The sequence below is a fragment of the Eptatretus burgeri genome, chromosome 4, assembly GCF_056783735.1.
Source record: "Eptatretus burgeri isolate ZD-2024b chromosome 4, Ebu_testis_v1, whole genome shotgun sequence".
Taxonomy (NCBI): Eukaryota; Metazoa; Chordata; class Myxini; order Myxiniformes; family Myxinidae; genus Eptatretus; species Eptatretus burgeri.
In genome coordinates this window covers 66,206,878-66,227,668 of record NC_140964.1, presented here as the reverse complement: position 1 = coordinate 66,227,668, position 20,791 = coordinate 66,206,878, and the positions used below count along the sequence as shown (strand labels likewise).

The 20,791-nt window shown below is 42.0% G+C and overlaps 2 protein-coding genes and 1 pseudogene across 3 annotated transcripts in view; 1 reads left to right on the top strand and 2 right to left on the bottom strand.

Moving 5' to 3' along the window:
* The window catches only part of HIP1R (huntingtin interacting protein 1 related), a 139,062-nt gene that overhangs the window by 5,663 nt on the left and 112,608 nt on the right, over positions 1-20,791 (bottom strand). The gene's annotated exons all lie outside the window — the stretch shown is intronic.
* LOC147028254 (uncharacterized) lies at positions 57-10,610 on the bottom strand. The gene is made up of 2 exons (XM_085878503.1): positions 6,357-10,610; positions 57-6,230 (listed from the first exon to the last, which is right to left on the bottom strand). Exons 1-2 carry the CDS (start codon positions 6,622-6,624, stop codon positions 5,641-5,643), a joined length of 858 nt encoding a protein of 285 aa, XP_085734629.1. The 5' UTR covers positions 6,625-10,610; the 3' UTR covers positions 57-5,640.
* LOC147028253 (uncharacterized) lies at positions 15,586-19,628 on the top strand (annotated as a pseudogene).

Genomic DNA, 20,791 nt, shown 5'->3' with positions numbered 1-20,791 from the left:
ATATAAATATAACCACCCAGAGCATCGACATTCGACACGACGTCTTGGCTGCTGGTGTTTGTGCTTGCGTTATTATCTTTTATCTTGTGGTCTTGGATTGTATTGTCTTGCCAATTGCTTTTGGAGATGCGCTGGGAAGCGCACACTTATCTCTTGACTGTTATTCAAAGAAGGATATTATTAAAGAACAGTTTATCCAAGAAGGCCGCATTATTCACCACGTTGAACATCTGGAATAAGGGTTTTAGTTCACACAGGTGAACTCTTAAACAGCAAGTTCACAGTGGGCGCTCATCCTTAAACACTAAGTTGTTCACAGGGTGCAACAGGGCATAAATGAGTGGCGTACAAGTGGGGGGGGGGCACCAGATGCGCCATGGGGGGGCATTACACCCAAATGCCCCCCCCCTAAGCGACGGGCCTGACTTATACCCGTCTATATTTGCAATCTCTCATTATTTGTCCCATTCTCTTGCGAACTTGACAATTGCTCTTGTATAAATTTCCATCTCTCAGCAAACAGGTGAACATACTAACTATTCTCTGAGTAAAAAAATATAAAACTAGAATGGCACTCAGTTGAGCGCATACCTACGCCAGGTGGAAAAATTTACGTTTTATATTCCACTGATAGGCTCGATCCCAATTCGGATCTTCAGCAAACTCAAATCAATTCGTCCTTATCACACTCCGAAACATCTCCACCAACTTTCGTCAAATTCATCCATAACTTTTTGACATATCGTGATATATAATGTTTTTTGCTCTATCTCTCGATGGCAAAGAATGACTTGAAAAATTATAGTATCTGGATCCGGATCTTCACTAAAGTCGAACCAATTCGTCCTTGTCACACACCCAACCTGTCCACCAATTTTCATGTGAATCTGTCCATAACTTTTTGAGATATCCTGCACAGAAACAGACAAACAGACAGACAGACAGACAGACAGACAGACAGACAGACAGACAGAGGTGAAAGCATTTTAAAAAAAAAGGTAATAAAACCTGTTTCATCTTTTTATATTACCTTTCTTTCAATTACCCATTTTATATAACTTTAGGCATTGCTTTCAGTTCCTATCCTCCACCTACAACTAAAAAATAATAATTACATGTCCTTGTACTCTGTCAATCCCTTTTAATACCTTAAGTATTTCTATCATATCCTCTTGTATGTAAAATCTATTTTCCACTGCAACAAAAATCCTGTTCTTCGTTAGTCTGCTCTGGAAAACCGCTCAATCCTGGTAGTTGTTCTACGTTGAATCTTCTCCACTTTCGGTATATTTTTCTGATGAGATGACCAAAACTGAGCACAACCAGATGTGGCCAAATCACACTTCTTTCTGTAAAATACGAGTCCTACTCTTTCAGATGTAAGGTGAGTCCAGAGTAAATCTGAAGTCTCAAGAACTGAAGCTTACCGTGTCAATGGAAGTTAGTACGTCAATTTGTCCAGAACCATGGCAAAGTTGTACACATCGAGTCTGTGTGAACATGGCATAAGCATTAGTTACCGTTTTAATCACCATCTAAGTCTGTGGCATTTCCCATAACACTTGTCACGTTATCCACACAAGAGGTTGAAGTCCAGGAATAGATTCCTTCATGCTGTCCAGGCGCTGGATGGTAATCCCCATAGCTGCAGGATAGATGCTTGGTCAACGCACCTGCAATTAAGACCTCACAAGCTGTCACTTGACCCTGAGGAGTCCTTGCCTAAAGGAGCCGATGAGACATGGCCAACCTGGCTGTGTCTCAATCACCTCATGACTGCCGTCTGACGCTGCAGAGCCCTGATGCCGAAGTGAGGATATAATAAAAATGGCCTAACCGATTGTGACTGTGGAGAGGCTCCTCAAATAATGGAGCATCTCCGAGATTTCCCTCACTTACCAGAGCCTTCCAGACCAGACAACCTGAAATCTCTCAACTCCTGTGCCGGAGCCTGTGTTTTGCAGTGGCTGGGAAAAGTGTAGCGACATGAGAAAGAAGTACCGAATGCGTATAATCAGTAACAAAACCAAAACAAAATCATATTTATTGCTGCCTGACATTGTGCAGTCTAAGTAAGAGTCCTGTCCACTATTATTCTGGCTGACAGGATGGCCTAGAGGTATGCACACTCACCTCAAAGCTATCGAGCCTGGCTTTGAGTCTTGACCCAGCTATAAACTGTTATCCTGGTGTTTCACAGACAGGGTGAATTTGTGCAAGTCATTTGGATGGATGATAAACTGGGTGTCCCATCTGCCAGCATTAGAGCATGGAAAGACAGAAGTTGCAAGACCAGAAAGGTAGTAGAATAGAGAGTGTTTGACCAGCTTGTAATTCCATCAAGGTCTGCAGAAAGGGAAGAGGCTGCTGTCTGCCTATCTGAAGGATGAGGGATGTTATGGTAATGAAGATTAGTTTAACATCTAATGAAAGATTTTATGGTAATGCCTACCTGAAGGATGAGGGATGTTATGTTAATGAAGATAAGGAATGGGATGGACCCAGAACACTGCCTTAACAGGGAGAGGAGATGAAAAGGATCCCATTGACAGCCACATGTTAATGCTGGGAGTAGAGGAAGTCAGTAAATTGACCAAGTTAAGATCCAACAAGTTAACCTGCACTCCCTCTATACTATTATTCTTACCTTAACCAGTAACCTCCAAAGCGGTACAGTATCAAAAAAAAATCCAAGTGAACCAAGTCTGCTGCACGACTGTTATCTCCCAAGGTAGTAACTTCGAAAAAAAAAAAAAAAAAAAAAAAGGTGAGACAGGAAATACCCTTTCATAAATCAATGCTCACCATTCCTGACAATACCAAACCTTTCGAAAGTTGCTTCACAGAGTCCCTGATTATGGTTTGGAATAATTTTCTTACAAAGTGAAACTTACATGGCTAAATTTAACTGCTTCCTCTCTTTCCCCCTTTAAAATTGTTTAAAAATTTCCCCTTTTCCCCCCTTTAAAATTTAAAATTGGTGCAACATTTGGAATATGTTTCAATTCCTTTGTTCTCTGAACCGAGTGTTTACATATACCTGTTAAGTACTCACCTTCCTTTACTATCCCTGGATGAAAGCCATCCAATTCAGAAGCTTTATCTCTCCTCAAACCTATTACTTCGCAACTTCCACGACACGAACCATGTTAAAAACTGATGATATTTTCTTCCAGCAAGATAATTATTGACAAGAAACTCAACAAGTTTTGAAGTTTGTCGAAGATGTCATCAACAAGTTTTAGGCTTTGGACTAGGGATGAAACTCACAAAAAGTGTATACGTTGCAATGTGCAAGTCATTCCCAAACAAAATGAAATAAAAAAGAAAATTATGACTTCAAAATTACATCTGAAATGAATCACTTTATCAGGACCAATGGAGGTAAGGACAAATGCGAGCAGGCTGGAAACATTTAACAGTTCAACGAATAAATTAATTCAACAAGAAAAAGAGCAATCAGAGATCACAGACCCTCGCCAAGACTTCTTTTGAGTGGTGTATTTTTATGGGTTTTAGGGTAAATCCAATATGGCTGCCAAACCATGTGACCTATGACATCATATGTGTGAACCTTTAGTTCCTCATGGACAGGCAGTCAGATGTGTAAAGTTTCGTCTCGATCTGTTCAGCCATTTCAGAGAAGATTTTTGAAGGTTTAAAAAAAACAAAAAACAATATGGCTGCTGAGTCACTTGACTGATGATGTCATCATATTTTTTGCTGTGGACAAATTTAATCCGTAAATGCATACCGTAAAGGATACCTTTAACTTTAAAGCTGGTCTTCACCGCACACGCAACAGTTAATGAAATAAAATGAATTTGTTCCAAAAATGACTAATCCACAAAAGAGTTGCTGCTTAATGCAGAACAACCATGGAAATATCGCAAAGTTCAATTGCCCGTGAAATCAACATTGCAAAAAATCTGCCATTTTGCCTGCTTGTCTGTGCAAGTGTCACGTGATACATTGGCCCGGGGTCCGCGCAAATGTTTTTGGTTTTTTTTTTAAACCAGATTTGGTTCGATTCCCCGAAGAGCACCTCACGAAACCTTCAAAAATATAAACACAGATCTGGCAGACGCTATGGATAGGCAGGCAGTCCCTCTGGATGGCAGGTGTGAGGTCTTGCAGTGAACGCATAAAATCATATGGCTCAATGAAGCTGGTTAATTTTGTTACGTTACTAAATTTTTTGGTTCACTCAATATAATTCTCCAAACAGTAGAAAAAGATGAGTTTAAGGCTTTGGAAATTTCACATTTTCTTATGTATGTATGGAGGAGAGAACATAGCCTTGTTTGCTTAAAGTAAATAGGTGTATCGGCTTAGTTATAAGACTTGTTATTTCTTTAAATTATCAGATTTCACAACAGATTTTGACACTTATTTAGTCCGGATGATATCCGATCCTCAAAACCGAAATAATATTTGAAGATATACTTTAATTAGTCCGTGAGAGTAGATCGTGGAAAATCGTCTCATCGTGCATGAAATCGCTCCAAGCTCCGAATTTGAAAACTTGTACTTACAAAAACGATGTACACGATTCGTAGCTATGATGAACAGGCGTTCGATATGAATGAGGAAAGTGAAAAAAAAAAATTATTGTTAAGAAATCGTTGCGCTCTGTTCCAAGTCAAAACATGGTTGAGCAGGCCAGAAAACATGGCAGCTTCAGACCTCAGCGAGGTCACCCAGAAAACACCTTCAGACCCCAGATAGCGAGGTGGCCGAGGATCGCCTGATGAAGGATATAATTAAATAAGGTCGTTAATTATCTTCAAAAGGGGTGTTTTAATTAACCCAAACACCTAATTTTCACTCTTGCACTTCCTTGGAGTTTTCTTAGTATGCATGCAAAGTTTCAGGCTGCTAGTCCATGGGCCCAGGCCAGAAATTCCACTTGTCGGTACCATCTAAGGAAACCAATCCTAGTTATGATTTATGAATTGGTGTGTATATATATATATATATATATATATATATATATATATATATATATATATATATATATATATATATAATATTTTGATGTGATAACCATTGCAGACTGGCAGCTTATTGGGAGTTATCGTCTCTGGAATGTACCCACCCTCCGCATGATGAAAGCGAAAAGGCAAACTCAGAAACATTCACTAATGATGCAATTGCTGTTTCCACATGGGGCTAGAATGAACTGCAAACCACAAATACATGTCTGAAATGCTTTATTTATACCATCCGAATAATCCTTTCTGTCATTCCTGAAGGCAGAATTTGTTTTATGGCAGAAAGGGGCGAACAATAGGGCCTATCAAAATGTTGCTGATTAGTGATTTTCAGTACATTTTAATTTATAATATTGTCATACAAGTTCCCTGGGTAGTGCTACTGAACCGCAGTCACATACAACATACACATGTTGTATGAGGAAAACATTTATGAACATTTTACAAGTTTTTACCACATTTAAAGGAATTGCCCTTCCCCAAACCTTGTTCCATCCAACAAGCATCCAAAATGTGAAATTTACGGATAACCCAAATTTCACCACACTACTGTGGCATGTTTATGTACTATGTTTTACTCATGCATATTTGTCGCCATGAGTGTCCTTGTGATTGTGCCAAAACATTCACACCATGAATCAGTAGTCTAGTCTTCATCACTGTTATCAGCATCAGAATCCTCGAGGTCTACAACCTCTTCCTCGACATCAGCGGGCTGGTTGCTGCAGGTTCGCAACTTGCACATGTCAGTGCACTTCAGGCTATTGGCAAGGCACATGCAGTCTGGGAGTTTGCACGACCGTCCACACTTGCAGGAAAGGAGTTGCAACACAGCATCCGGTGCTGGAGAACCCTGCATCCACTCGATGGCCAGCTTCCCATCATCATCAGTGGTCCATCCACAACCCTTGGGACTTGGAACATAGGGTTGGCATTGCAGACAGCGTCTACAAATAGCAGCCTGGTAGTTTGCACGGAGGACGTGCATGAAGAGGCAGTCTTCACATGGTGGAAGCTGACTGGACTCTATCTCTCCCCGTCTGGCACAGAAGAGTTGATGTCGGAGTTCATTGACTTTCGTGGTATTGGTCGACGGCACGTACATGTGGCAGGTGACCTGTTGCAGCTTCTGAAAGAGCTCGGTGGATACTTCCCATGAATGACCGAGCTGACTGAAGGCCTCTTGGTAGGTCTTATCTGACTTCATTTGCTTCAAGGCGCCCATCTTTCCCCGGCCTGCAAAGGCACTGACTGTATCACAACCGGAGAACAGGTGCGGTCCAACCAGGGCATCACAGACACTGTCTCCCATCGATCTAGCAAGCTTGTCAATGTCTCGGAACCGTGTGCGGGTTTGCTTACCACACTTCTGATACACGGGGCATGAGATATCCTTATTGAAGGCAAGACATAGCACGAGGACATCTGTATCTTCGGCAGTGATCACCAGAGCCTTGTACCCAGCCTCTGCTGCATGCAGAGCATGCAGAAGCATTCGGGTGTCTGCTTCCTCCTGCTTGGACTTCAGCTCTGCCACTTCCTCCCAGTGGTCCTTGTTTTTTTTGTTTTTTGTTTGCCCCCAAAACGTCAATATCTCTGAATGGTAAAATGGTATAAATGCAAAATACATACACTAAGCTGCTCTTCTGGAACGGTTATCACATATTGAAATAATCATATAGTCCCTACCAATAACTTAGTAGCCCTAAAGTTTGGTTTCCTCAGATGGTACGATATATGCCTGGGCCCATGGACTATACTAGTTTTATAGTTTTGGAGTTATGAAGGACACACACACACACACACACACACACACACACACACACACACACACACACACACACACACACACACACACACACACACACACACACACACACACACACACACACACACACACACACACACACCCTTTAATTAGTACAGATTACTCTTCTGAATGATGAACATTCATCAAATTACAAAACCAAGCAAACCTCATCTCAACACTAGAACAAACTTAATTCCATCCTTTTGGTAAAAAGATTACACAAAGTGAGTACCAAACTTAATTCCATCCTATTGGTAAAAATATTACACAAAATGAGTACCAAACTTAATTCCATCCTATTGGTAAAAAGATTACACAAAATGAGTACCAAACTAAATTCCATCCTATTGGTAAAAAGATTACACAAAATGAGTACCAAACTTAATTCCATCCTTTTGGTAAAAAGATTACACAAAATGAGTACTAAACTTAATTCCATCCTATTGGTAAAAATATTACACAAAATGAGTACCAAACTAAATTCCATCCTATTGGTAAAAAGATTACACAAAATGAGTACCAAACTAAATTCCATCCTATTGGTAAAAAGATTACACAAAATGAGTACCAAACTTAATTCCATCCTATTGGTAAAAAGATTACACAAAATGAGTACCAAACTTAATTCCATCCTATTGGTAAAAAGATTACACAAAATGAGTACCAAACTAAATTCCATCCGATTGGTAAAAATATTACCCAAAATGAGTACCAAACTTAATTCCATCCTATTGGTAAAAAGATTACAAAATGTAATGATAAATTTGCTTTTGTAAAATTCTGATAGACACAATTTAAAACTAACTGAGAGATTAATGCTTTTTCACCTGGTGTTGGCTTTGTGGTTAGGGTGGCGGCTTGGGATCCTAGTGTCCTGAGTTCAAGCCCCGGTGGCCGCTGAATTAATACACCAGGGGGTTGACTCAGCCTGTCATCCTTCCGAGGTCGGCAAAATGAGTACCAGTGTGTACTGGTAGAGGGGCACTGCATCAGCGACACAGTCGCACTTCCAATAAATGATGGCTACCCCAGCAGCTAAGCTGCCATACGCAAGAAGAAGAAGAATGCTTTTTCAGTTTCCTTCTTCACCTTCTACTTTAAGGATCACACTATTTAAAGCAACAGTTTGATGTGAAAAATGAGGACAGGACAAATTAATTGATGAGACCTGCTTAACTATTGTACGCAACATATCTCTTAGAGAAACACAATCAGAATACTAGAATGGCAAGCAGGAGAGAGCATGCTTCTGCCGGACTGAATCGTTTACGTTTTGTATCTCAATGACAGGCCAGATCTGCTGAACTGAACAAAATTCCAATTGACTTGTTCTTGCCATCTAACCAACTCATCCACCAAGTTTTGTCATAACTCGTCCACAACTTTTTGAGATATTGCGCTATACAGGATCCATTGTATAATGTGGGGGGGAGGGGGGGGGAGGTGTTCCTGTGAAATGCCATGTTATCTAAAAATGTGCTCTGGGGCAATATTTAACATGTAAAAAACATCAGGGTTATGTTCATTGGGGAGGATTTCAAACTTTAAAGGTTTAAGACCCACATAAAACATCAAAAAAGCAGTAAACAATGTGTAAATAAAACATGTAACAAGTAAAAACATCAAAATGAACTAGAACTGCCACTTTATAACTGCTGGCAGTGATGACCGGGTACCCAGACGTCCACCTTTGATACAACGTGAGACTTATATGATAGTCGCAAAGTTTCCCTTCGATAGGATAAGTGGTTGCAGAGAAAACATTCTTTAATAGTGATACAAATGCAGCCTTGCTTCAGGACAGCACAGGACAGACGAGTTACGAACCGGATAGCACAAAGTGTTCAATCTACTTCTTATGTATGCAGTTAGCCCTTTTTCCTGGGGACATTGTTGGTATCAATTGAATTGCTATTCCTGTACCCTCAAACGCATTCAGGTGCAGCCAAGTGAGCCTTCTGGGAAAAAAAAATCTAAAAGTTCTCAGATGCAAATAATTAAATAATTCTGGTTGCCAAAGCGTGTGGCTGATCGGGTTAAAATTTTAAATCCACGTTTCACATGTCGGCTAAATTATAATTGTGAAATTTCGCATGTGTAGAAGTAGCGGTTCCAGAGTAAACATTTATTAATATTTATCCTTCAATCCAACATGGCTGCCAAACCATGTGACCAATCAATTAGAAATGAACAAACTTATATTCACTGCTCGTGTGCAATATGTTTGTGAAGTTTCCCCTTGATCTGTCTAGCCGTTCTGGAGAAGAAGATGTTTGAAGGTTTAAGGGTAAATTCAATATGGCAGTCAAACCATGTAACCTATCAATTAGAAATTAACAAACTTGAAAAAGGACATCATGGGGAATGTGTGTGTAAAGTTTCACCTCAATCTGTCCAACAGTTCTGGAGAAGAAGATTTAAAAAAATTAAAAAATTAAAAACAAGATGGCTGCCGAACCAAGTCACCTATGACGTCACAATTTTTTTCTCCGGTGAATTGTTGTGTAGGTGATGCTCAATAAATTTCAGATTTTTCATATGCAGCGTTCCACTTGACGAATTTTCACCGGGATACCGCTTCACTGATGATGTCACAAACAAGCTCAAATGAGCTAAGATCCTCGTCCTCTTAATGATGACGTCATAAAAACGAATATGACGTCATTGTGATGCATCAGGTTTGCGATAAATTATAATTATCTGTGCTAATGACCGGCTTGATTCCCGCAAACAAAATTCAAACAGCTTGCCTAGTTTCGGAGATAATGGTATAGGCGATTTACAATAGCGGCGATATTATGACATCAACTTTTGTTCTAGGAAGAATTTCCAAAATCGGAGATGGTTACTGCCTGTGCGTGGGCTTTCTGCATATACATGGCAAGTTTCATGAAGATCCGATGAAAACTGTGGGTTGTGAAACAAAAAATGTCAAAAACTAGAACGGGCACTCATAGAGCGCATACCTACACCGCCACTACTTTTTTGTTCTTGGTATGAGTGTGGGGAACTAGTTTCATATGAATGGTCTTATGACACAAACCACATATCTATAATGTCATGACCCCCCCCCGACTTTCGGGGGCTACGGACGAAACAACAATCAACTCACGCCATTTTGGCGAGTCTTCACTCGCAAGTTCGGTGAATACAACGTTTCAACAAGAGAAGGTAATCTCGTTTGATGCTGGTTTCATGAAAATCGAATAAGAATTGACTGAGTTATGCCGAAAACCGCATATTTTTCAAGGGCGTGACCCCCCCCCGACATTTTACCCCAACCGGTGACATGAGTTATGACGTCATTGTGTCACAAGATTGGGCATTAAATTCTGAACATTTTGGTGCTGGGTTCATGTAAAGCGGACAAGAATTGACCGCGTTATGACAAAAACCGCATATTTTTGAAGGTCGTGACCCCCCTGACCTTTGACCCCTAACCGGTAACAAGAGTATGGGCGTCATTGTGTCATATTGCATATCACAAGATGAGGCGTTGAATTCTGAACATTTTGGCGTTAGTTGCATGCAAATTGAATAAAAATTGACCGTGTTATCGTAAAAAGACGATTTTGACCTTTTCGTGACCTTGACCTTGACCTTTGACCCGAACGATCCCAAAATCTAATCGAATGCTTCGTGGCTAATAACCAATCATCCCACCAAATTTCATGCAATTCGGTTTAATACTTTCTGAGTTATACGAATCACAAGATTACAAATAAATAAATAAATAAATAAATAAATACACGCCGACCAAAACATAACCTTTCGCAGAATGCGAAGGTAAATAGGAATGACGTCATAAAAATTGATATGACGTCATAGTGATGTATCATATGTGCGGTAATTCATCTCTGCTGATGCCCTGTTCGATTCCCACAAACAGAATTCAAAAAGCTTGCCTAGTTTCGGAGATAATTTTTAGGCGATTTCCATTAGCGGAGAAATTTTGACGTCATAAGTTTTTTTTCTTAGAGGAATTTTCAAAATTGGAGATGGTTACTGTCTGCACAGGGTATTTTTACATATATATGCCAAGTTTCAGGAAGTTTCGATGAAAACTGTAGGCTGTGAAACAAAAAAGTCCACAAGAAGAAGATGAAAAACAACAACATGAGTAAGACTTAGAGACCCTCCACGAGGATCTAAAAATCACCCCTCTTCCCCATTGGGAGGTCATTACAATGTATGAAGCGAAATATTTTTCCATTGCACCGTTTCAGAGATACAGAGGTCCAAAGTTTATCGGTTTTTTCAAGATGGCACTCGTACCACGTGACCTATGACGTCACAATTATTTACTAAGTATGCTATCAAAAAAGATACATACAATGGTGAAAATTTCGTGTCGATCGGACTTACTGTTCCTGAGAAAATGATTTTTAAAGCGAAATAACCTGCAAATTGCCGGCGGAAAAAGAATAAATAAGAAATAATAAGAAATAAGAAATAAACAGAAGAAAAACAATAGGTTACCCAGTCCATGTGACTGGGTACCCTAATTACATTTTAATTAGTGTTACCATTATTGGTGTTGGATGCAGTACATATTGCTTGTTGCATGGCTATTCAGGTGTGGCAGGCTGTCCAGTTGAGGTTGAAGGCTCAGAAGATGAAATGGAGGCTGATTCGCTTGGGATTTTAAATCAAGAACTTCATAAAGGAGACTTGAGTAGCTGCCTTCATTTTCTGTTCATCGACCTTGTAACATTTCAGGACGTTCTCCACCTCCCTCTGCACCTTCGAACTTCTCATGCAGTCGGGATCATGTTCAAAGATAGCCATGGCTTCATCGACCAATTTGACACCTTTAGCTATGACCTTCGTCGTGAGGGTCTTAACAGGCAAAACCTCCTCAGGATTTTTTTCTGATTCCTCTCCAATGCACTCTTCCTCCAGATCCAGAAGATCTTCATTGCTCAACTCCTCCTTGTGGGAGAGAAGCAAATCCTCAACATCATCTTCGTCACCCTCCTCAAATCCCACTTGTTGGCCTCTAGCCACAATCCGTTGCCTTTCTTTTCTGACTTCAGCCTCCCTGAAACCTCCAAACTCAAACACTGCCTGAGGCCAGAGTTTCCTCCACACTCCATTGATGCACTGATAAGTGACTTCATCCCAGGCATCACCAGTGATATAAATGGCCATCTTGATGTTAAACCGGCACCAGAATGTCTTGATGCTGAGCTCATCTGCATCACATTCTCTGATAAACCTGGAGAAGGTTCGAAGGAGGTAATAGGCCTTAAAGGTTGCTATGACCCCTTGGTCTATTGGCTGGATGAGTGATGTGGTGTTAGGAGGAAGAAACAGCACCTGAATGTTATCTCTCAGATCAACAATGCATGGAGGATGGCCAGGAGCATTATGCAAAAGAAAAGGATTTTAAAGGGAATCCTCTCCTTCTCACAATCAGCCCTCAATTCCTTCTGGAGATCCCTTGAAAAATATTCGCTGAAAATCATTGAAGTTATGCAGCCCTTTTTATTTTCTCTCAAAACAACAAGGAGTTTTGTTTTCCTACATCCCTTCGATGCACGCGGATTTTCTGCATGATAAACCATGAGTGGATTTAATTTGTATTCAACCGAGGAAATGGCTCCTAAGAGCAAAGCGAAGCGGTCCTTGGCAGCTTTAAATCCAGGCACTGTCTTTTCTTCGATGGAGATGAAAGTGTGGCTGGGCATGTGTTTCCAATAAAGTCCAGTTTCATTGAGGTTAAACACCTGGCTTGGTGTGCAACCTCCATCCGCAATCACTGATTTGAAGACAGCTGGAAATTGTTCAGCAACAGCATGATCTGCAGCAGCAGCTTTCCCAGTCAACATGAGATTGTGGAACGCAAGGTAACTCTTGAAGTGCTCGAACCACCCATGATGGCAGCAAAAGGCACTGGATCATTGGTATCTTTGGCGAGATCGCCATACAAACTTCTCTCCTTCTCTTGAATGATAATTCCAGACAAGGTCATGTTCTGTTGGTTCTGATGCTCTATCCACATGGTCAGCATCTTTGCCATTTTCTAATAAGCATCAGGCTGAGATCTTGCAGTTCTGGTAACACTGATTTATTGCTGTCCGAGCACTCTTACGGATTTTATCATGATTGTCGCGAATGGTTCTCACTGTAGAATCATGAAGTCCCATCTCTCTTTGAATATCAATGCTGTGCTCACCTCTATCAAACCAATCTAAGACTATTAAATTTCACCTCCAATGAATGAGACCTTCTTGACTTCTTCTTCACTTGATCATTATCTCCAATGCCACTTGTTACACGCTTTGCAGCCATAGATTCAGCTGCTGTGAGTGAACGACTCACTCAAAATGGTAGAGCGTGGCAAAAATCGGCTGCTGTGAGTAAATAAATTAGATCCACACTGTCGTGAAAACGCGTCAACAGAACACGCGTCATATGAGGTCACCCATATATCGTTTTGGGCTATATCTTTCAACTAGACGACCCATTAACCTGTTGGGTTCCCGTTGTGACAGCGGTTGATAAAAAATCATTTCAAAAAAAAAGAAGATAGCTCCAGCGAAGTATACCGCTGAGGTTTGCATTGATGAAATAATCCTGAAGAGTACCTGACTGAATCGGGAATTGATTTTTTAATAATTTTTTCGTTGCCCAATTTGAAGGAAACTTGACACTGCACACCGCAGGCAAATGGTGAGTCAGGTGGCCCTAAAATTTTTGCGCTATCGTGTACCGTTTTGGCTGTATTTCGGGAACATACATCCATACCTACAAGATGAGAGTTTCAGTAATATATAGATGGTGAAGAATCATTTGAACAATTCTAGTCTCCGGATCCGAATACGAATCTTCACCAACATCTCACCAAAATCGAAATATCACCAAAATCTAATTAGTCCAGCGGATTAGCTCAACATATCAAACATATCAAACCAATTGTTAATTTTTTGATAAAAGCACCAAAATTGGCACAAGCATAGAATATTATATACTAAACAATTTCAGATATGGAGGCACTTGAAATTTTACCTCTGTCGGGCAGGGCAGCCATTTTCCAAAATGGTGGCCATATGGCATTCGCAATATAGATATGTCGCTGTAGATGCCACTTTATGATTCTAAAAGTCGTTTTAATGGTTTAAGTTTGTAATACTATTGCACCAGAATATCAAACAGAGGGTTACATAAAATAGATATGGCCACCATTTTATGAAAATGAACAAACTTATATTCACTGCTCGTGTGAAACTTATATTCACCATTTTATGAAAATGGTGGCGATTTATTGAAAATTTCAGTGCTAACTCAATCACATTACACACTAGAGGGGGAGCACTCGGTAGAGTGCAAAACCTCCGCCGCCAATACTGCTAGGTCACTCAAGTGAACCTGATATCCTATTCATTCAATTTGACGTCAACAGTGCTCACAGAGTTATAGTTTGCAACTTTCCCTTTTACATACTCAATTCATTCGTCATAACTAGATTCCTTGAGACAGAAATTGATTTTACGTGGGTATATCCACCTGAAGTTCCAAAATCAGCCGCAATTATAATTTTGGCATGTTTTTTTTTTGTTGGAAATCACTTATAACATGTAGAAATGCAAAAAAAAAAAAAATCGAAATTTTGTTTAAAAAAAATTTGCAGCTTTTTTTTTCTCTAACAACTTTTTTTTTGGGGGGGGGGAGGTTGGAAATCACTTAAAACATGTACAAATGCAAAAAAAAAAAATCGAAATTTTGTTGAAAAAAAAATTGCAAAAAAATTTTTTTTCTCTAACAATTTTTTTTTGGGGGGGGGGAGGAGGTTAGAAATCACTTAATACATGTAGAAATGCAAAAAAAAAAATTCAAATATTTTTTCAAATTGGCCACCATCGCGGCCATATTGTATTTTGGCCCAAGTCCAAAATCTAATGGCATGACCTAACCACCCCCCCCACCAAGTTTCGTAGAAATCCGTCGAGGAGTTTTTCCGTAATACTGTTCACAAACAAACAAGCAAACAAACAAACAAACAAACAGAAAGGGGTGAAAACAGTAACCTCCATCCATCTTCGATGGCGGAGGTTAATGAATTTAATAGCCACCACAATCAACCTAATAATGTGTTACATGTCTTTGCAGAGTATGGTGGTGGATGGTGGATGGTGGATATTATGACACAGAGGTGGCGGTTGCAGTAATAGGTGACCCGATAGCACATAATAGCGATGAAGACACTTAATTAAGCATGTCAAAATGGTTCAAACTTGTGGACACATGGGCATCGCCTGCATATCAACAGCCAGCTCATACAAACTGGGAACTTTGTGTTATATGCCAGGAGCAAACAATGGAGTCACTTCGATGTCGGGCACTGTCGAAACGGTCAGACATTGGAAGAGGGTACAAGTCACTTGCTGATAACCTTGTCAAATTCAATGAACGAAGATAATTACCAAGAACATTGCAGTCGGACAAAATAGATGGTGGTTCTGGTACTGAAGCTGCTATGGTTGCCAACGAGGCTAAGTGGCATCACACATGCTCCGCTACAACAGTACAATGCTGCAAAGAGCAGAGAAAAGAACGATGCCAAGTGTAGCAGCTACGTCGAGTGGAAGTGGTGATACTCCATGCAAACGGACTAGATCGTGACCTGCTAGCACAGAAACAATTGCAAGTGAGCCTTCATGCTTCTTCTGTGGACATTTGGCTGGTAATGATGGCCTTCATGAGACTTCAACATTTCAGAGTGACCGCAATGTACGGGCAAGTGCAGCAGTTGTTGAGGATACTGAGCTATTGGCCAGGCTCAGTATGGGTGACATGGTGGCATTGGAAGCCAAATACCATACAAAGTGTTTGCTGGCCCTATACAATCGCGCAAGAAAAGTCAAGACAGATACACAGCAAGGGACAGATAGCGAACGTGTAATTTCCGGAATCGCCTTTGGTGAACTTGTGATGTACATTGAAGAAACTCGCCTGGAATCAGGAACTGCACCAGTCTTTAAGCTTGCTGATCTGGCACATATCTACATGTCAAGAATGGAACAGTTGGGAGTTGCACACGACAAAAGAGTAAATACCACACGACTGAAGCAAAGACTCTTGGCCCAGTTCCCAGACCTGCGTGCTTAGAGTAAGGGGAGAGATGTTGTGCTGGTATTTGATGAAGATATCGGTGCTGCATTAGGCAAAGCCTGTGATGGGGACATTGACAGTGACGCTGTTCACCTTGCACGTGCTGCACACATTGTACGTCAACACATGTTCGAAGACTCAGCGCCTTTCAATGGGGAATTTGATGAAAGGTGCCAGGAGAACTCTGTGCCAAAACTTTTTCTTTCCTTAGTAAGCATGGTGCTGGAGGGCCCCAGCATCAAGGACCAAAGCCTGGTTTCTTTGACACCAGCAACACTGGCTATTGCCCAGCTTCTGAAATATAACTGTGTTAACCACAGGCGAGCCCAGAAAAACACTACTCCATCAGTCAGACATGATACCTCCCAGAAAACACCTCTTCCAACATACCTTGGGCTAATGCTGCATGCAAAAACTCGTAAGAAAGAACTGGTAGACAGGCTATTCAATCTCGGCCTCAGCATCTCATATGACCACGTGATGTGCCTCTCTGCTGAGATAGGGAACAATGTCTGCCAACACTTTCGCATGGAGCAAGTGGTTTGTCCAACCACCATGTGTGGCAACATATTCACAAATGCTGCTGTGGACAATATTGACCACAATCCGAGTGCAACCACAGCCAAAGACTCATTCCATGGAACAGGAGTCTTATTGCTGCAACATCCCACTTGCGCAGATGCTGGAGTAGACCGTGGTATTGTCATAATTGGAGGCAATGGTGGCTCGAAGACGGTTGGTGATCTACTACATTTCTATGCTGATGTTGGTCTATGTTGGTCTATATCTATGTTGGTACCTCCTGCTACATCCAGCATCAAGGAATCTACTGTTCCAGCTACCCATGTCACCTCCCTGCGAAGGAGTAATTTCAAGACCTATACCGAACAACAATACAGGTGGTTGGAAAACACGAGACATGTCCTTGATGATGACGAAGAGAAGGACTTTGAGAACATATCATGGGCTGCATACCATGCAAGCCATCAAACCCCTGGTGATCGAATCATCACACCCACTGCCTTACTCCCCCTTTTCCAGGAGTGTGCCCACCCTGTGGCTATGATGAAACAATCAATGGATGTAGTGAAGAATGGTGTCGAACATCTGAACACAGGCCAAACTCCAGTGCTGACATTTGACCAGCCGCTATATGCTCTCGCCAAACAGATCCAGTGGAAGTGGCCTGAGAAATATGGAGAAGATCAATTTGTGGTGATATTCGGTGGTCTCCACATCGAGATGGCAGCTCTGAAGACTGTGGGTGACTGGCTACGTGGAAGTGGATGGTTACAAGCACCGGTACAAGCAGAGATTACTACAGCAGGAACAGCAGACTCCTTCCTCCAGGAAGCACATGTTACACGTACAAGAAGGGCACACCAAATCACAGCTGCTGCCTTATATATTCTGCAACATTGAGCCGATAACCACTACAGTGTTGCTAATACAGAAGATGGAGAGACCCCAGTGGACTTTGATGCCTGGTGTAATGACAGACAACAGAATTGCCCACAGTTTCAGTACTGGGCAACAACAATGGCACTGGAAATTTGCATTCTAATCTATGTGCACTCCGTACGAGAAGCCAATTTTACTAAGTATCTGGATGCATTGACGGAACTGACTCCATGGTTCTATGCACTAGATCACACAAACTATGTGCGCTGGATACCAGTGCATCTGAGAGATATGGCTCAACTGTCAAAGCAACACCCAGACGTTTACAGAGAATTTAGTGCTGGTCACTTTACGGTGCAGAAGACCAAACGGGTATTCTCAGCCATCACTATTGATCAAGCACATGAAGAGAATAATGCTTGCATCAATGGTGACTGAGGGGCGATTGGCCTCACGGAGAACCCAAGTGCTCTGCGGCGGTGGATGATTGCTGGCCCAGAGGTTGCCAGAGTTATTCAGGAATTCGAGAATGTGGAGCTTCACTGGGGAAAACGAGTCGACTTATGTCACCATGATCAAACATCGAGTGTACAGAAATCCTTTGCAAAAGATGTTCGTTCACTTGTGAGTGTAATCGAGGAAATGGGCAACCCTTTTGATGAGGAGAGCCAAGACTTACTTGTCCTTGATACCTAAGAAATTGAAGACAGTCCGTACTGCCAAGAATCTTAGCCAAGAACAGTTTGATCAATTCACAAAGGAACGTCTCCGAGACAGGACCAAGTCAATCGATGATGTACTTCACCATAATAAGCTACCACTTTTAGGCACCCCTATAGACAAAGCACCTAAGGGAAAGCAACAGTTTGCCTCCCTGAAGAGTGACATGGAATTATTTTCTCGGTTGTATATCGGCTGTCAGACTCGGGATGGAAATCTTGATGAATTCTTTCGACACGAGAACCAAGGATGCCCACCAGCACTCTCTGAGGCAGGGAGACTTCACCTAGGCACCAAGAGTGACTTGTTGACATGTCTGGAAGGCCTTTCCAATGCGCAATCAGAAGCTCCTAGTGTCACCAATATAGTATTAGATGGAGCAGCCATCATTCAAATGCTGAAGCCAGGAATTCAAAGACATTTCTTGAATATGCCAGTCAGGTGTTCATCCCATACATCTTAGGACAATTTCAATATGCATCATGTCTAGATCTGGTCTGGGACAGCTATGTAATTGATTCTCTAACAGCAACAGCCAGGGCAAAACGTCGAAAGGGGGTTTCGCAGATGTGTTGTTGAGTCTGCGCCCATACCAAAAAACTGGCAGGACTTCTTGCATGTGGATATCAAGAAGACAGAACTGTTCAGTTTCCTGTCAAAATAACTCATCCATTCATTCGATACTGAAAACAAGGAGCTGGTAGTCACAGATGGGGACCGGGTACTCTGTGTGCCACCACAACAGGACATTGACTCACTTGCACCATGCAACCATGAAGAGGCAGACAGTCGAATGTTGCTGCATGTAGCACACGTCGCAAAGCACGGACATCACCAGTTCGTACTGTTGATACTAGTTCGTACTGTTGACACCTATGTTGTGGTGTTGGCTGTGATGGTAGCTCATACACTACCAGATAAAGATAAACTGTGGCTAGCTTTTGGAACAGGAAAGAGTTTTCGCTACATACCAACCCACAAAATTGCAGCCTGTCTGGGTCCAGAGAAATCACGTGCACTTCCAATGTTTCATGCCCCAACAGGGTGTGATACGGTGTCAGCCTTTGTTGGACATGGAAAGAAAACTGCATGGGCTACTTGGAACTCACTGCCGGAGCTCACTGATGCACTTTTGCGACTGGCACGTGCTCCCAGTGGGATCTCAGAACAAATCATGAGTGTCATTGAGAGGTTTGTCATACTCCTCTTTGATCGAACAAGTACTTGCACTGATGTTAACAAGGCTAGGAAGAAGCTGTTTGCAAAAAATAACTCTATTAAGCGAATTCCGCCAACACAGGCTGCTCCAGAACAACATGTTGAGGGCCGTTTTCCAGGGTGGCCATATCTGGGGCCAGACACTGCTTCCACAGCCTGCACTTCCTTCTCCATGTAGCTGGGGTTGGATAAAGACTGATGATGGACTTTATCAACCAAATTGGACGACACTTCCTGAAGCATCCAAGACCTGCTATGAGTTGATCTCCTGTGGCTGCAAGAAAGGATGCCGTAACCGCTGCAAGTGCAAAAAGGCTGCACTTAAATGCACAACTCTCTGCTGGTGTGAAGGAGAATGTCCAAGAAACTAATATACCAAACAGTACGTCAATTTTTACATAAGCTGAACTGTTTTAAAGCAATATTCTCAGATATGATCCCATTTTGTGAACATGGCATCCATTTTGAAAAATGGCGGCCATAAATATTCAGGCCAGCACCTGGTTAATATTCTGGCATAAGATCATGAGCAATTGGCAGCTCTAAAGTGGCTATTAGACACAAAGACATCTCGTAGGCATTATCTATACAACTAATGCAGCATGGCGGCCATATTGGAAAATGGCTGCTCTGGCCAACAGAGGTACAATTTCAAGTGCCTCCATATCTGAAATAGTTTACTATGTAATTATCTGTGTCTGTGACAATTTTGATGCTTTTATCAAAAAATGAACAATTGGTTTGCTAACCCGCTGGACTAATATGAATATATTGTTACGGCTGTGGAAATTCGCAGAACACCATATCGGTCCTTAGTTAGTTATGCCGATAAGTCCGTGTTCAGTTAGATTTCCCCACCGTTGTTTAATGGGCATTATTCATGTCACAGGGCTGTAATTCTTTGAGATAGTGTTTTTCTTTTCCTATCGTTATTTTGGACCAACCACCAACCACAACGCCGCTTCACAACAACCACAACCACACCTGCCTCTCAACAACCACGCCATCCTCACCACTCCGCCAGCAACCGTCAACATCTCCACGAACACAAAAGGGGAACGAAAACAACTCCCGCCCCGATTTCTCTGGTAAACAAGAATGACGGTTGGAAAACAACTCCCACCCCAATTTCTCTGGTAAACAAGAATGACGGTTGGGAAACAACAACTGATCCAGCTGATCTCGGTTGGAATGTTCCCCCCTCTCCCCCCCCCCACGCGCCGCGAAGGGAGGGCGGGGCGCCGGGGAAATAAAAGGGCGCACGGAGGCGTCGTCTTGGTCTTCGGGAGGTCAGGTCAGGTCAGGACGGTCGGTCAGAGTGTCAGTGTCAGTCGGCGGTTCGTGGTCTTCTGCCCGTCTGGGTCTTGGAGAAGCGGTCCGTAGAACGACCCGCTCGTTGGAGCTTGCAGTCTGTGGAGAGTCCGGGCGTCGCGGAGGGGACGCGGACTGGAGGCGCGCTCTGCCAGCTGTGTCGAGCGGACCTGCGCGTTCATGCAAGGAGCGCCGGAGAGAGCTCGCCCACCATCGCACCACG

Excerpts from the sequence above, each read along its gene's own strand:
- LOC147028254 (XM_085878503.1), bottom strand. The coding sequence starts at position 6,624 with ATGTATTTTGCATTTATACCATTTTACCATTCAGAGATATTGACGTTT. Across the intron at positions 6,231-6,356 it reads CCCCGTGTATCAGAAGTGTG|GCCGGGGAAAGATGGGCGCC; the intron begins GTAAGCAAACCC and ends GTGCCTTTGCAG.